Source organism: Nerophis lumbriciformis, linkage group LG04 (assembly GCF_033978685.3).
Source record: "Nerophis lumbriciformis linkage group LG04, RoL_Nlum_v2.1, whole genome shotgun sequence".
In the NCBI taxonomy this organism is placed as follows: Eukaryota; Metazoa; Chordata; class Actinopteri; order Syngnathiformes; family Syngnathidae; genus Nerophis; species Nerophis lumbriciformis.
The window spans coordinates 8585855-8603558 of record NC_084551.2 but is presented as its reverse complement, the minus strand read 5'-3'; the positions used below and the strand labels follow the sequence as shown (position 1 = coordinate 8603558).

At 39.2% G+C, this 17704-nt stretch overlaps 1 protein-coding gene across 3 annotated transcripts in view; it reads right to left on the bottom strand.

The window, feature by feature from the left end:
• The window catches only part of grik2 (glutamate receptor, ionotropic, kainate 2), a 581700-nt gene that overhangs the window by 383549 nt on the left and 180447 nt on the right, over positions 1–17704 (bottom strand). For all 3 annotated transcript variants that reach the window (XM_061948573.2, XM_061948579.2, XM_072912957.1), the window contains exons 3-4: positions 3043–3210; positions 2546–2803 (exon numbers count right to left, since the gene is read on the bottom strand). In XM_061948573.2, the coding sequence (XP_061804557.2) occupies positions 2546–2803; positions 3043–3210 (426 nt within the window). The remainder of the gene's footprint in view (positions 1–2545; positions 2804–3042; positions 3211–17704) is intronic.

The window sequence follows — 17704 nt, the reverse complement described above, 5'->3', positions numbered from 1 at the left end:
CTCTTCCAACATGACTATGCACCAGTGCACAAAGCAAGGTCCATAAAGACATGGAAGACAGAGGCTGGTGTGGATGAACTTGACTGGCCTGCACAGAGTCATGACCTGAACCCGATAGAACACCTTTGGGATGAATTATATGGCATCACATTAGTGCCAAAAATCCGAGCGCATAAAAACTGTTATCGCGCACTGATTCTCCACTTTGTGCGCGCGCGCGACACCCTTTTGCGCGCGCGTGGTGCCTTTTTGCGCGCGCGCCGTCTCGGTCTGTGCGCTGTCATGTTTCGTTTTGGCACTTTGGGGGCGGGTATGCTTGGACGGCCCCTTCTTTCTGATTGGTCAGGCGAAAAATGCTCAGAGCCAATCAGAAGTATAGCAGGGCGGGTCATCGTCAATATGTATCAAGATTTACGGAGGAAGAAGTGGATAGAAACATGTCGCGCGCTGATGAAGGTTATTTCATACCACATAAACACAATACAGGGTAATACAAAATGTGACCCAAATAAATAATAAGACAACAAACACCATAATCACATCTTTCAGCCAGAACTGGTCCACCAGCAATAACATCCAACCATAACATTTTTTTATATTTTCACTTCTTCTTGAACATTTGTTTTCTAATTTAAGGAATTTCTTTTGATTCAGCCATAAAATTAATGAAATAATCTTTAAATTTTGTTTTTAAAATGTTAAAAATAGCTTTTTAATAATGTATTCTGAAACAGTTTAAAATAATCAGAGAACTGACTAACACTGACCCTACACAACTATGTTGCACAATTAAGTCATTTTTTTTTTAAAGCGAAAGAGGTAATTTCAACAGGTACAGCATCCTATGTCATGTCTACATGTAATAAGAATTGTAACAAGGCAAACCGTTTGTAAATTGGTCAAAAATCGAGCAAGTTATGGTAATTTAATTAGTACATGTACCATTGACATCAATGTAATGATTGAGGCTAGATGTCCGAGGTAAGATGGCTACAACGTTGCTACACTGGAGAATCATTGGTCATATGAAAAATGCTCAGAGCCAATCAGAAAGAAGGGGCCGTCTAAGCATACCCGCCTCCAAAGTGCCAAAAAGAAACATGACAGCGCGAGGAGAGATGCCAGGAGTACACAGAGAGCGCAGAGACCGAGACGGCGCGTGCGCAGAAAGGCACCGCGCACGCGCAAAAAGGCACCACGCGCGCGCAAAAAGGCACCACGCGCGCGCAAAAGGGTGTCGCGCGCGCACGAAGTGGAGAATCAGCGCGCGATAACAGTTTTTATGCGCTCGGATTTTTGGCACTAATGTGACGCCATAGAATTAGAACAGAGACTGAGAGCCAGGCCTTCTCGACCAACATCAGTGTGTGACTTCACCAATGCGCTTTTGGAAGAATGGTGGAAAATTCCTATAAACACACTCCGCAACCTTGTGGACAGCCTTCCCAGAAGAGTTGAAGCTGTAAAAGCTGCAAAAGGTGGACCGACATCATATTGAACCCTATGGGTTAGGAATGGGATGACACTTCAAGTTCGTTTGTGAGTCAAGGCAGGTGGCCAAATACTTTTGGCAATATAGTGTAACTTGTCCTTATCAGGGTCATGAAGGAAATGGAGCCTCTTACAGCTAGGGTTGGGGTTCAAGGGTTGAAGGAAACAGAGTAATTTGCCAATGCTCCTGATTTTGTTAACCATTTTTCATTTTGATTCTTAGTTTCGATGCTGATGCATAGAAAAAGTAGCAAAAATAGCCATTGACAGTGTTCGGAAGCGCTCAAAAAAAATATTTTAAAAAATAATAAAAAGGCTGGTAGATTGTGCAAAGAATGAAATGCCTCTAGGTTCATGGTGTGGAAATTAAAGAGTGTCCCACCCTTTTCTCCTCCGACCATTCAGAATGAGTAAGTCAAACAATATTTTGTTTTCTGCCAACATTGAGGCAGCAAACATAGCAATTGTACTCGGGCTACTGCTAATACGGTGGGTAACACAAATATCAGCATCAGACAATTTTTGGGGACTGTACTGATTTTAGAAGTTTCAGTATCACTGAATATTGTTTCATACCAATAATTCAACCATTTTGGAACAGATTTAAATCTTTCCCACATTGTGAGGTGGTTGTTAAACGCATGGGAATTTACTCACTGCATCTATTAGGGTTCAATAGCTTTGTTGCCAGACAAAACATAATCACCCATTCAGTAACTATTCCAATAGGAGATGCTAATGCAAAATTGTAAAAAAAACCAAACAAACCCAAAAGCATGTCTATTGATGTTCTCATTCAGCCAGATCATTGTGTTCTTAGGGCATTCAATCGATCGCGACTGGAGTGCTCAGTGTGTCTTAGAAGACATTTTGCTATCCATGCAGGCTTGATCAGTTCCTGCTCATAGACTTGGATCGGTCAGCTCTATTCACTAGATCTGACATATGAACTCAGCAGTCCGGCTGCAATCAATTGAATGTCCTGAGAAACCCCAAAAGCTCTTCTAAAAAAAAAACAAGTTCTTCAACACATAAGTGGTATTAAATGGCTCACCGGTGCTGTCATCATAAACCACTGTGACTGTCTTCCACTTGAAGAAGTGCACCAAGTCCAGGATAGCTCTGCTGAGGGATGAGAAGTCTGGATATAAACTGACGTAGAAGACGTCTCTGTTGTCTGAAACCTGGTGCTTCCACTTAGTCTGGATGTGGGGCACCCCCAGGGCGTTGCAGATGGACTGGACAGCATTGGCCGAAGAACTGTGAGAGGGACCAAAGATAGCAGCCACTCCCAGTGAAAGCTGGTCACAGGCTGGAGGGGAACAAACACTAGTCAGAACACTCACTAAAAATGATGATGATGATGGACAATGGGCCTGATTCATTGATAAGAATTTCCTTAAACATGTTCTTAGAAAGAGAGGTATGTGTTTTGAATTGTCACAGTTTCAATGCAACATATACTGTATTTTAAATTGTATGTCTTAGCATGTAGTCATATACATACATACATACATACATACATACATACATACATACATACATACATACCTTTACGAGAAGCTTCAAAGCTGTCGTAGATGTTTATCCTTTGGATGTCGTACGTAAGAGTGGTGTTTGGCAGTAGAGTTCTGTTCCTGTTGATTGTGTTTAAAGCAAACTTAAAGGCGAGTTCCTCAGCACCCGATGGGCCACTTTCGATGGACTCAAATATCCCTCCTGTCAAAAACATAAGCATGTTTTGGTCAGAAATTTTTGACAATGTGGAATGTTGTGGCAGTACAAGGTTACAGAATGAAGTGCATTTTTTTTCCTTTTAAAATGTGACGAGTAAAATATATTGTATTCATTGCCTTTTGGTTCTGGACCCACCAGCATGTGACAAAATGTGTAATTTGAGAAGACCAAAAAATGCGTAGTTTTGACGCACGCACGGGAATCCACTGTAATCGTAGTACAGTGTGGCAAATAAGTACAGTGGTATGTCAACTTAAGATTGTTGAGATGGAAGAGCAAGAGCAGTTTGGTAAATTAAGTTTCCAGTTGCAAACAAAATTTGTACAAAAAAATAAGAATATATATATATATTTTACAATACAGGCCAAAAGTTTGGTTACACCTTCTCTTCATTCAAAGTGTTTTCTTTATTTTCATGACTATTTACATTGTAGAAGGCATCACAACTATGAATGAACACATGTGGAGTTATGTACTTAACAAAAAAAGGTGAAATAACTGAAAACAAGTTTTATATTCTAGGTTCTTCAAATTAGCCACCCTTTGCTCTGATTACTGCTTTGCACACTCTTGGCATTCTCTTGATGAGCTTCAAGCACACCTGTGACATGAAAACCATGAGAGAGAGAGAATGTATATACAGTTTATATATGTGTATATATAGTAGGGGTGAGGGAAAAAATCGATTCGAATTCAAATCGCCATTCTCACGTTGTACGATTCAGTATCAACTCTCATTTTTCAAAAATCGATTTTCTATTTTTTTAATTTTTTTTATTAATCAATTCAACTAAACATTACACAGCAATGCCATAACAATGCAATCCAATTCCAAAACTAAACCCGACCCAGCAACACAATAAACAGAGCAATTGAGAGGAGACACAAACACGACACAGAACAATCCAAAAGTAGTGAAACAAAAATGAATATTATCAACAACAGTATAATTATTAGTAACAATTTCAACATAGCAGTGATTAAAAATCTCTCATTGACATTATCATTAGACATTTATTAAAAAGAATAACAAATAAAAATAAAAATGAACAATAGTGTCACGGTGGCTTACACTTGCATCGCATCTCATAAGCTTGACAACACACTGTGTCCAATATTTTCACAAAGATAAAATAAGTCATATTTTTGGTTCATTTAATAGTTAAAACAAATGTACATTATTGCAATCAGTTGATAAAACATTGTCCTTTGCAATTATAAAAGCTTTTTAAAAAAAAATCTACTACTCTGCTTGCATATCAGCAGACTTGGGTAGATCCTGCTGAAATCCTATGTATTGAATGAATAGAGAATCGTTTTGAATTGGAAAAATATCGTTTTTGAATCGAGAATCGCATTGAATGGAAAAAATCGATTTATTATCGAATCGTGACCCCAAGAATCGATATTGAATCGAATCGTGGGACACCCAAAGATTTGCAGCCCTAATATATATAATATAATATATATAATAATATAGACACATATATATATATATATATATATATATATATATATATATATATATATATATATATATATATATATATATGCATACCTCTGCCAAGGTAGCACATTGTTTTTTATTAATTTTTTTGTTTTTGTTTTTTTAGGTAGCATTTTGTTTATCAAAAGCCCAAATGGCCCCATTTAAGAAAAAAATAAAGAAAGAAAAAAAATAAGGTATATTGCCACAACACCAAATTACCACGCGTCAAAATGTTCAGTGTAATTTTTCAAATTTCAAAATTGAAAACATTCCTTGGTCAACCAGGTAACACATCACCACTGTGTTTGGCGACAGTGAGGTAATATTACCGACACTTCAATCCAATTACCCTCCTTCTGCAATTAACACAAATGTTCCCATGAGAAGACCACTCAGTCATTGATCCATTGATTGTCGTTTTGTGTGAGTGATGTCCATTTTAAAGGAGAAGCACGCAGAAGAAAGTGTTTTCTGATTTTGGAAATAAGTTACCTCCTGCTCAATAATCGTAATTGAACAGATCCTTCAGTAACCGCACAATAACTGTTGATCAGATTAGCTAAATACTCCCATCCATCCATCCATACATTTTTACCGATTGTCCCTCTTGGGGTCGCGGGGGGTGCTTGAACCTATCCCAGCTACACCCTGGATAATTCGCCAACACAGACAGACAACATTCACACTCTTGGGCCAATTTGGTGTTGCCAATCAACCTATCCGCAGGTGCATGTCTTTGGAGGTGGGAGGAAGCCGGATTACCCGGAGAGAACCCACACAGTTACAGAGAGAGCATGCACAACCCACACAGAAAGACCCCGTGCCCGGTAATAGAACCCAAGACCTTCTCGCTGTGGGGCACGAGCGCAATCCCACTGTGTCACCGTGCTGTTCAGCTAATTACTCATGTCGGCTTTAACATGGGACTGCTTTTTTGCCTCCGAGGAGACGATATTGTGCCTGTATAAGACCGAGCGCTTGAACGAGCCGTGCTTTGGAATTATGCTTGGTTAGATTAAGAGGTCTTCATAACAGTTCAGTCGTGCCACAAATCACACCAATAACCATTACACTGAATCAACACCTCCCTTAAACAGATCCCATAAAAACTAAAACTACTCCTTATGAAAGGAGGAATTATTGCACGGTTAATGAACAATCCATGACATGTGTAGGAGTAATAAATTGGTAAACTAGGGCACATTATGGATGGAGGCACAATGATATCAATCATACGCAAGTAAGAACACTTCAAATTTACAGGATTCATCGTATTCCATGTAATACTAAAGTGTTAATCATTCTTTACTGAAATTGTGTTCTGCTCGAAGTGCGTCTATTACTATGCACCACTGCATCAGCCATACCTAGTTTTAAAAGAAGGCTGGGCAAGCAATTCGCTACACTCTACGCAGCATTTTGCAACGGCAGGATTCCAACCCTCAGGTCCTCAACCTCCGGTCCTTAGAGACCGAACCGCTTCTGCCAGTCAAAGGAAAATCACCATAATCTCAAAGTATAAAAAATATTCTATTGCACGAGCACGACCGACCTAAAAGTGTTCAAGTCAAATAAACGATGGCTCCAGTGTAAGCAGTGTAAAGTGCGTTTAACTCATGGACCCCCATAGCTACTACAGCCCTCCAGTGAATACTCTTGGCAGGCAGCAAATGAATGGACAAAGATAAGACCTGCAAAGATGGGGGTGGAGCGCTCGGTTTTTTTAGATCAATGTTCTCCGACTGGCCTGCAATTCAATCAATCAAGCCCCTTAGGGAGCAGTGGAGAGCATCTGTGAGAGATTGAAGTGTTTTGTTTGGGTTAGCCCTATGGCCTGGCCCTACTGACTTGGTGTCAGTCAAGGAAAGCTCAGGCCCTTGCTTTATTTACTTCAACTTACCAACCTTCTACTGTTGGACCTTCTTCCAGTCTTAATGTAATCGGTACACCTCATTGCACTGCAGGTACCGTCTATCACAATTGCCTACCCTTGAGCACACTCAGTCTTTATCATGGCTTCCTTACGGTGATTTCACCTGTTGACTTCCAAATCTTCTTCTCCCCAAAGTTTGTGCTCCGCAGCTTTAAGATGATATCCAGTAAATGTAGCAACACTGGCAAGGAGCATCTGCTTTCATTTGTATTCATCTCATGGGAGGCCCCTATTTGCATGCCATAATGAGTTTGAGGAATTGAATAAGTATCACTTAGATGGTATGCACTGTAATTGTAAATCTGTGCCTTGCGGATTGCTTTGCTCTCACATGGCATACATTGTTTGCCTACAGAGCATCTCCTTTTCCTGTCAAACACATCCATCCGGTAAATGTCCAGTTCATAATAATCACTGACTAATCAGAACAACTGCAGATACAAAACCAAAATGTGACTGTTTCTAAGATGTCCTGATCAAATTGTTGGCCTGCGATTACGATCCGATGTTTTGCCCTCAGATCCGATCTGATTTCGAGTCCCAATCCGATTCTTTGACAAATGATTATCTGATGTGAGATCTGAGTTGAGGATGTCGTTGTGGCTTGTGCAGCCCTTTGAGACACTCGTGATTTAGGGCTATATCAATAAACTTTGATTGATCATAGAACTACAAATGATGACGAGATGCGTTTGTTGTAGCTTGCGCTCAAATTTGAGCCGGTGTTCTGGCAAGACACGCACCTTCCTGGAATCCATGCGTCTGCTGCATGTGTGTCACAACCAGAGGTGGGTAGAGTAGCCAGAAATTGTACTCAAGTAAGAGTACTGTTACTTTAGAGATTTATTACTCAAGTAAAAGTAAGGAGTAGTCACCCAAATATTTACTTGAGTAAAAGTAAAAAGTATGTTGTGAAAAAACTACTCAAGTACTGAGTAACTGATGAGTAACATACACACACATATCATATATATATATATATATATATATATATATATATATATATATATATATATATATATATATATATATATAAATATATATATATATATATATAAATATATATATATATATATATATATATATATATATATATATACACATACATTGATATATACAGTATATCATTTATATTTATTTATTTTGCCGTTTTTGTTTACATGTTAAAGGTGTTTTAATGAATATACATGCATGTTTAACACATATAGATTCCTTTCTTTCATGAAGACAAGAATATAAGTTGGTGTATTACCTGATTCTGATGACTTGCATTGATTGTAATCAGACAGCAGTGCTTAACGTCCACGTTTTCAAATGCAGGAGAAAAAAAGTTCCTCCTTTCTGTCTAATACCACATGAAAGTGGTGGGTTTTTGGCATCTTATTTGTCCAGCTTCCATATTCGTTTTCACACACTTTACAAGAAATACATTGGCGGCAAATTCCGTAGCTTGCTAGCTTGTTTGCGCTGGCTTTCGGAGACTCTTATTTTGAAAGCGCAGGCGCGATGGAGCGGCACTTTTATTGTGAAGACAGGAACTGTGCAGTCAGCCTTTAGGCTTGTGACGGGATGTACGTTTGAAATAAAAAAGTGTCTTTTTTCCTTCACACTTTTGATTGATTGATTGAAACTTGTATTAGTAGATTGCACAGTACAGTACATATTCCGTACAATTGACCACTAAATGGTAACACCCCAATAAGTTTTTCAACTTGTTTAAGTCAGGTCATGTGACCGCCTGGCTCTGTTTGATTGGTCCAACGTCACCAGTGACTGCATCTGATTGGTGGAACGGAGTCAAACGTCACTAGTGACTGCATTTTATTGGTGGAACGGAGTGAAACGTCACCAGTAACGCAGGCACTTTGAAGGTCTGTCTGACAGACCAAAACAAACAAAGCGTGCATTAACAGATCGATAAAAAATAGTAGCGAGTAGCGAGCTGAATGTAGATAAAAGTAGCGGAGTAAAAGTAGCGTTTCTTCTCTATAAATATACTCAAGTAAAAGTAAAAGTAAGTTGCATTAAAACTACTCTTAGAAGTACAATTTATCCCAAAAGTTACTCAAGTAGATGTAACGGAGTAAATGTAGCGCGTTACTACCCACCTCTGGTCACAACCAGTGGCGGGTCGTGTGTTTCCCACCTAGGCCTTCAGTGATGTCCGACTTCAAAGATTACCTCTCAAAATACCATAATTGATATCACCACATGGCCATTGCTGGAGAAATACTATACAGAAATCAATCAATCAATCAAAGTTTATTTATATAGCCCTAAATCACAGGTGTCTCAAAGTCACAAAGACATTCTCGGCTCAGATCCCACATCAGAGCAAGAAAAAACAATGGGATACAATGAGAAAACCTTGGAGGGGACCGCAGATGTAGGGAACAATTTCCCTTGTGGATCAATAGTTTGTCTAAGTCTAAGTCTAAATATCCTTCTTGAAAATGGACTTGCAATTATATATCTGCCGCTGTCACGCCAAATTTCTTCCCCCTACAAACCCCCCCCCCCCCCCCCCCCCAATTACTTCCAGGGTCATTTCCTCTTACGTCATTTCCTCTTACGTCATTGACAGCTATTGATAACATTTCGGCTTTGACACAGGACAGCAGCACACACAATATTGTAGTGTTATGGTTTCAACAATAATGTTGATTTAAAGTACAGACATTGAACAGTATTATATATTAATTAATAATAGTGAAATGGTTTCAACAATATTGTTGATTTAAAGTACAGACATTTAACCGTATTATATATGAATTAATATTTTTTGCACGTTACCACGAAGACAGAAGTTCCCAGCAGCGGCCTTACCACTCCGCCTGGAATTTTCCCTAACACTCCGCCTGGAATTTTTCGAAGCCTGCTGGTGTTTGACATAAGTCCCCTGGGAAAGATAAAGACAAATGTCATTCAGTGACACCACCTTTTTCAGGAGATTTGGATTCTATCGATCGCTGTCAATGACGAAAGAGGAAATGACGTAAGTAAGAGGAAATGACGTAAGAGGAAATGATCCCGGAAGTAAATGGGGGCGGGGGGAGGTTTTTGTAGGGGGAAGAAATTTGGCGTGACACCACCCAATCAACGTTTTGTTCTCCTTCTCTGCTATCTTGGTATGGCTACGGCGCAACACTTCCCGCTTCCTGCTAAATTGAGCCTTGTGAATGGATATTCACTTTGGAATGACAAGTGAGTATCCAATCACAGTCTCGTTAACATCAGCCTACTTAGATACGCTACTGTCAACAACGTGTGATCTAATTGGCTATCGCAACTGTCCATCACCTGTATGTCCCCGATCGTTTACAGTGCACGGACGCCCGCTTTTTTGATTCTGAAGGCCTTGGGCAGATTTCGTACAGCATGGCAACATAAGATAGCTAAATTCTGATTGGATACAAACTAAAACTAAAAACAACAGCACTGGAACAAGTATAATATAACATGAAGAGAATATGAATACTTTTAGATATTTAGGGGGGAAAAAAATAAAATAATTGAATCTTTAATTATGATCATGATTTCTGGTTATGTTAGGCCAGTAGAGAAGGCCTTGCTAGCCCTGACGGCACACAACTGATAAGAACAAAAATGGAAACGTAATTGTGTCTCCCTGAGCATCCTTTTGAAGAAACCTTCCACCCGAGTACAATCTTATGGAGCTAGAACACTGCCTGTAAGATTTGGTAACCCCAAAAATAATTGACATTGTATAAAAAGTTGTATTGGCACCGAAACAAGTTTTGGCAACAAATAAATACAAACATTGAAAAAATACAACATTTTGTGTGGTTTTTTTTCAATGACAATATTCATATGTTTGTACACTTATATTGTGTTTGTGTGTTTCAAAGGTTTTTATTTTTGCTTCTCTTTTTTACTATTTTGTTTCTTCTTTTTTTTTTTTGGTTTCGCTTCTTTTTGTTCCAGTGTCAAAATAATTGCAGCGTTTTAGCACAGGGCTTATAATAAGGCTACCCAGAAACCATTTGACTGGACTGTAAAAACACCGTAAAAGAAGAAAGAAGTACCAATAGCGTCTAAATCATATGTAAAAGTTACATGATATTTTTGTGTTAACCTAGCCATATTTTGAGGATGTAGCATAAACGGTACAGATATTGAATATGTATTTTTAAATGATCCCTGCTTGTCTCGATATAGCAGTGATATTTGGCGAAACTCCGTATGGAACAATGCTTTGTTACATTTCCACGCGGAGAGAAAAGAGCGACTTCAAAATGTAAGTGTAGTTGTTTTTTTATTCATTTAAAACATTTAACACCAGACATATAAAGCTTGGCGTGACACGAGTAACCAATTTGTGTTAAAATACGAGACTTCAACTGTTGTAATATCGAGAGACCTCCGGTGGTTCATTCTCCCGTTTCCCCCCGGGAGGGAGCCGATTATATCCAGGCTGTGGAGACAACTTCATGCACAGAACTGTTTTCAGCTTTTGGAAGTAAAACCTTACATCTGGTTTATCTTTTTCTTCCTATGTTTACACCTAATTAGGTGGAATCATGTCTTATTGTGTGTTTTATTGTATTGTATTGTGAAGTATTATTTTGACTTGCATAAACACTACCGCTATTGTGTATAATTTCCTGCGTTAATTGCAAATAATATGAAGTGAATTAACTCATATTATGTTTTGCATATGGTGAATGTTTATATTCATCTTGGAGAAAGCAAACCACCAAGTATATATATATATATATATATATATATATATATATATATATATATATATATATATAAAATAAATAAATATATATAAATATATATAAATAAATAAATAGATTACTGTATTTTCCGCACTATTAGCCGCACCTAAAAACCACAAATTTACTCAAAAGCTGACAGTGCGGCTTTTAACCCGGTGCGCTTTATATATGGATTAATATTAAGATTCATTTTCATAAAGTTTCGGTCTCGCAACTACGGTAAACAGCCGCCATCTTTTTTCCCCGTAGAAGAGGAAGTGCTTCTTCTTCTACGCAAGCAACCGCCAAGGTAAGCACCCGCCCCCATAGAACAGGAAGCGCTTCTTCTTCTACTGTAAGCAACCACCCGCCCGCGTAGAAGAAGAAAAAGCGCGCGGATATTACCGTACGTTTCATTTCCTTTGTGTGTTTACATCTGTAAAGACCACAAAATGGCTCCTACTAAGCGACAGGGATCCGGTTCATGAAAAGACGCAATCTCTCCATCCGCACACGGATTACTATTTCACAGCAACTGCCTAAAGACTTTCAAGAAAAGCTGGCTACTTTCCGTGCATATTGTAAAAACAAGATAGCTGAAAAAAAGATCCGGCCAGAGAACATTATCAACATGGACGAGGTTCCACTGACTTTTGATATTCCTGTGAACCGCACTGTGGATACAACGGGAGCACGTACGGTGAATATTCGCACCACAGGGAATGAGAAGTCATCCTTCACTGTAGTTCTAGCTTGCCATGCTAATGGCCAGAAACTTCCACCCATGGTGATATTCAAAAGGAAGACCTTGCCAAAAGAGACCTTTCCAGCCGGCGTCATCATAAAAGCTAACTCGAAGGGATGGATGAAGAAAAGATGAGCGAGTGGTTAAGGTAAGTTTAAGTTTACGCGAAGAGGCCGGGTGGCTTTTTTCACGCAGCTCCGTCCATGTTGATATACGATTCCATGCGCGCCCACATCACGCTGGTTTTAATATATTATTAAAGTTTGACTGACCTATTTGACTGTTTTTTTGACATTCCTTTAGCGCAGTTAGATGCGGCTTACAACACGGGGCGGCTTATAGGTGGACAAAGTTTTGAAATATGCCGTTCATTGAAGGCGCGGCTTATAACCCAGGGCGCCTTATGGTGCGGAAAATACGGTACTGTACAGATAAATATATTGCACTTTTTCACATGCGTCCACGTTTATGGATGTATGTTATATTGTCTTTTTTATTCCAGCGAGTGAATCCATTTATTTACATCTATTTATCCACATTAATGACAGTATATAATATATACTGATATATGATATGTTTATACAATATATAACAAAAACAAAAACAGCTGCAGCAAAAAAAAAAGAAAAAACAAGGGCAGCATAAAATATACATTATAAACAAAGAGAGGTAATGTATATTTTCTGCTGGATCTACGTTTGTAGATTGGTTTGGTTTTGGTGATTAGATTGGTCTAGGTCAGGGGTGTCAAACTCATTTTAGATCGGGGGGGGGGGGGGCACATGGAGAAAACTCTACTCCCGATTGGGCCGGACTGGTAAAATCATGGCATGATAACTTAAAAATAAAGACAACTTCAAAGTGTTTTATTTGTTTAAAAATAGAACAAGCACATTCTGAAATTGCACAAATCATAATGTTTTTTTTACAATTACCTGTTGCGGGTAATAGTATATATACTTTATTTGTTGTTATTTATATTTTCTGAATAAATTATGTGATAATGTTCATCAGTCTACTCGTTAATTGTCAATCTATCAAGATAAAAAAAATATCAAAATCAAATTACAGTATGTTGTTTATGTAGTTTGATCATTTTCCTCGACTGATGTACTAACATATGGTTTATTTTGTACATATGTAGCGTCATCTACAAAGATACAAATAATTGCAATTGCGACATCCAGTGGACACATTTAGAACAGAAGTTTCTTTCATTCAAAAATTTCAGGTTCATTTTTATACTTAGCAAACTCATCCCTCGGGCAGGGTAAAACCTGTCCGCGGGCCATCGGGCCGTACATTTGACACCCCTGGTTTAGAGTCCAACTATGGTTTTAGTGCAAATACCATTACATTGCTGGTTACGCGAGTACTTGTTTTTTCACTGACTACTTTCTTACTCCTATTCAAGTAATCATTTGGATGACTATGTTTCAGCTTTTACCTGAGTCATAGCATAGTACAAACCCCGTTTCCATATGAGTTGGGAAATTGTGTTAGATGTAAATATAAACGCAATACAATGATTTGCAAATCCTTTTCAACCCATATTCAATTGAATGCACTACAAAGACAACATATTTGATGTTCAAACTCATGGTATTTTAGGCTTCATAATGTGCCACACATTTTCAATGGGAGACAGGTCTGAACGACAGGCAGGCCAGTCTAGTACCCGCACTCTTTTACTATTGAAGCCACGTTGATGTAACACGTGGCTTGGCATTGTCTTGCTGAAATAAGCAGGGGCGTCCATGATGACGTTGCTTGGATGGCAACATATGTTGCTCCAAAACCTGTATGTACCTTTCAGCATTAATGGCGCCTTCACAGATGTGTAAGTTACCCATGTCTTGGGCACTAATACACCCCCATACCATCACAGATGCTGGCTTTTCAACTTTGCGCCTATAACAATCCGGATGGTTCTTTTCCTCTTTGGTCCGGAGGACACGACGTCCACAGTTTCCAAAAACAATTTGAAATGTGGACTCGTCAGACCACAGAACACTTTTCCACTTTGTATCAGTCCATCTTAGATGAGCTCAGGCCCAGCGAAGCCGACGGCGTGTCTGGGTGTTGTTGATAAACGGTTTTTGCCTTGCATAGGAGAGTTTTAACTTGCACTTACAGATGTAGCGACCAACTGTAGTTACTGACAGTGGGTTTCTGAAGTCTTCCTGAGCCCATATGGCGATATCCTTTACACACTGATGTCGCATGTTGATGCAGTACAGCCTGAGGGATCGAAGGTCACGGGCTTAGCTGCTTACGTGCAGTGATTTCTCCAGATTCTCTGAACCCTTTGATGATATTATATATCTTGTCGATTGCATTGTACCATATGTCCCGGCAAGAAATCTGCGTTCAAAGAACTCCGGCTTATTAGTGATTCCCAGAGCCCAAAAAAAGTCTTCGGGCTATAGAGCGTTTTCTATTCGGGCTCCAGTACTATGGAATGCCCTCCCGGTAACAATTAGAGATGCTACCTCAGTAGAAGCATTTAAGTCCCATCTTAAAACTCATTTGTATACTCTAGCCTTTAAATAGCCCCCCTGTTAGACCAGTTGATCTGCCGTTTCTTTTCTTTTCTCCTCTGCTCCCCTGTTCCTTGTGGAGGGGGGGGGGGGCACAGGTCCGGTGGCCATGGATGAAGTGCTGGCTGTCCAGAGTCGGGACCCGGGGTGGACCGCTCGCCTGTGCATCGGCTGGGAACATCTCTGCGCTGCTGACCCGTCTCCGCTCGGGATGGTGTCCTGCTGGCCCCACTATGGACTGGACTCTTACTATTATGTTGGATCCACTATGGACTGGACTCTCACAATATTATGTCAGACCCACTCGACATCCATTGCTTTCGGTCTCCCCTAGAGGGGGGGGGGTTACCCACATATGCGGTCCTCTCCAAGGTTTCTCATAGTCATTCACATCGACGTCCCACTGGGGTGAGTTTTTCCTTGCCCTTATGTGGGCTTTGTACCGAGGATGTCGTTGTGGCTTGTGCAGCCCTTTGAGACACTTGTGATTTAGGGCTATATAAATAAACATTGATTGCATTGATTGATATTACGGACCGTAGATGGTGAAATCCCTAAATTCCTTGCAATAGCTGGTTGAGAGAGGTTTTTCTTAAACTGTTCAACAATTTGCTCACTCATTTGTTGACAAAGTGGTGACCCTTGCCCCATCCTTGTTTGTGAATGACTGAGCATTTCATGGAATCTACTTTTATACCCAATCATGGCACCCACCTGTTCCCAATTTGCCTGTTCACCTGGGGGATGTTCCAAATAAGTGTTTGATGAGCATTCCTCAACTTTATCAGTATTTATTGCCACCTTTCCCAACTTCTTTGTCACTAAAGTTAATGATTATTTTCAAAAAAAAAAAAGTTTATCAGTTTGAACATCAAATATGTTGTCTTTGTAGCATATTCAACTGAATATGGGTTGAAAATGATTTGCAAATCATTGTATTCCGTTTATATTTACATCCAACACAATTTCCCAACTCATATGGAAACGGGGTTTGTACTATAAAGTAACAGTAGGCTTCTCTTAAGTGCAATTTGGTATTTACTACAAATCACCTCACCTGGCGGGCACAGTAAAAAAACCCTCATACGACCCGCAGTTTGTTTTACAAGATTCATCTATAAAGCTTGAAAATTGGCATTTTCTCAGAAAACAAGAAGAGCGTTTCAATTAGCTGAGCTCTCGTGGAAGGAAACCGAAGACGAGCCCTTCTGGCATGTGAAAAGTGAGAGTGCTGACTTTGCAGTGACATTTCAGGGGAACGAAGCTCACATCTCCAGAGAAAGACGATGTCAAGCAGCTTGCTACCACCAACAAACCTTCCCTATCTCGTCATGTTAACCTGCTTGAAATTGCTCTCTAATGGGTGTTTCCTCGTTATGATTATAAGTCAGATAAAAAAGCAATCATACAAGATGGGATTTTTTAAACAAATATATACATAATAACATACTATACAAATAATTGATTCCTCGTCGCTTTGTAATGATAACGTAGGAGTGACTTGTGACACCAAACTAATGAGACCTGCAGATCATGCAATTATTAGCGTTACTCTCATTTGTGTCACATCCTCATTGGCAGCAAAATTTAAATGAGTCAAATTAGAATGTGAATGTTATGGATAAAATGTGCACAAATTTAAGAAAACTATCATTTGTGTTCAACGTAATAGTTCTTACTCTGGATAGTGTCGGAGGCAGATATTTACATATATCCGAATTTAAGTGTTACTTCTTTTATTTCATAATCATATTACAAAACAGCTAGTGTTTTTCTTCCAATTGTGGTCTTTTGGTTGTCTGCAAAAAAACTGTGTGCTTAACCTTGAGTGAGGAATGTAAGAAAGAGAGATAATGGGCATGTGTTTTGGCTGGAGAGACAAGACTGCGAGGGTGGGAGGAAGAGAGACTTAAGAGGGGAGAGGGTTTTTCGGGGGGGGGGGGGCAGACCATCTTGGCGGCGCGATTGAATGTTCTATGCTGGACTGGTCTCAATGTATATGCAAAGCTTTGCAAATATATTACAAAATACCTATTCTGTCTCTGGTGGTTTTTCTACTCAGCTTTAAGTGTCGTAAAGAGCTTGGGAGCGACTTGTGACTTGAATTCCCTGGAAGGAACAGCTGGTCCAAATGCAACAATAGCCTGAAGGAACTGCTGCACGATAAAATCTTTGACTCAAGGTATGTCGAGGTCATGGGTTTGTATTAAAGTTAAAGTTCCAATGATTGTCACACACACACTAGGTGTGGCAAAATTAATCTCTGCATTTGACCCATCACCCTTGATCACCCCCTGGGAGGTGAGGGGAGCAATGAGCAGCAGCGGTGGCCGTGCCCGGGAATCATTTTTGGTGATTTAACCCCCAATTCAAACCCAGGGAGGTAATGGGTCCCATTTTTATAGTCTTTGGTATGACTCAGCCGGGGTTTGAACTCACAACCTATCGATCCCAGGGCAGACACTCTAACCACTAGGCCACTAGCACAGAGGGATGATGTTTGATAAGAAATTATCGAGTTCGAGGCTATTATCGAATCCTCTTATCGAACCGATTCCTTATCGATTCTCTTATCGAGTCCAGATAGGTTGTTGTATATGGAAAAAAACACAATATTTGGTTTAACAAAAGCTCACTTTTATTATATAAGAAAAAAATAAAATCTAATAAATAAATAAATATTGACTGTTACCCCCCTGAATAAATAAAATAAAATAAATAAATATTGACTGTTGTTACCCAAAGTATATTAAGTGGGATTTTTCAGAAAAACAAATATATACAGTAACACAAAAACAACCTGTCTCTGTGACCACTATAGGTGTATAAATAACAATAACAATTGTTATGATGCTTTGACATTTTTGCACTTTATTTCTTTATTGAAAGAAAATTGTATGAAGAGAAAAGTTGTTTGCAAATGTGGTTACAATGCTAAAAAAATGAAAAGTTAAAGCTAAAAAAAGAAATACACTTTATTGAGTTAACAGTATTTCTTTATAGGGGGAAAGATGTGATGTTATGAGCTAGGGAATATAACAACTA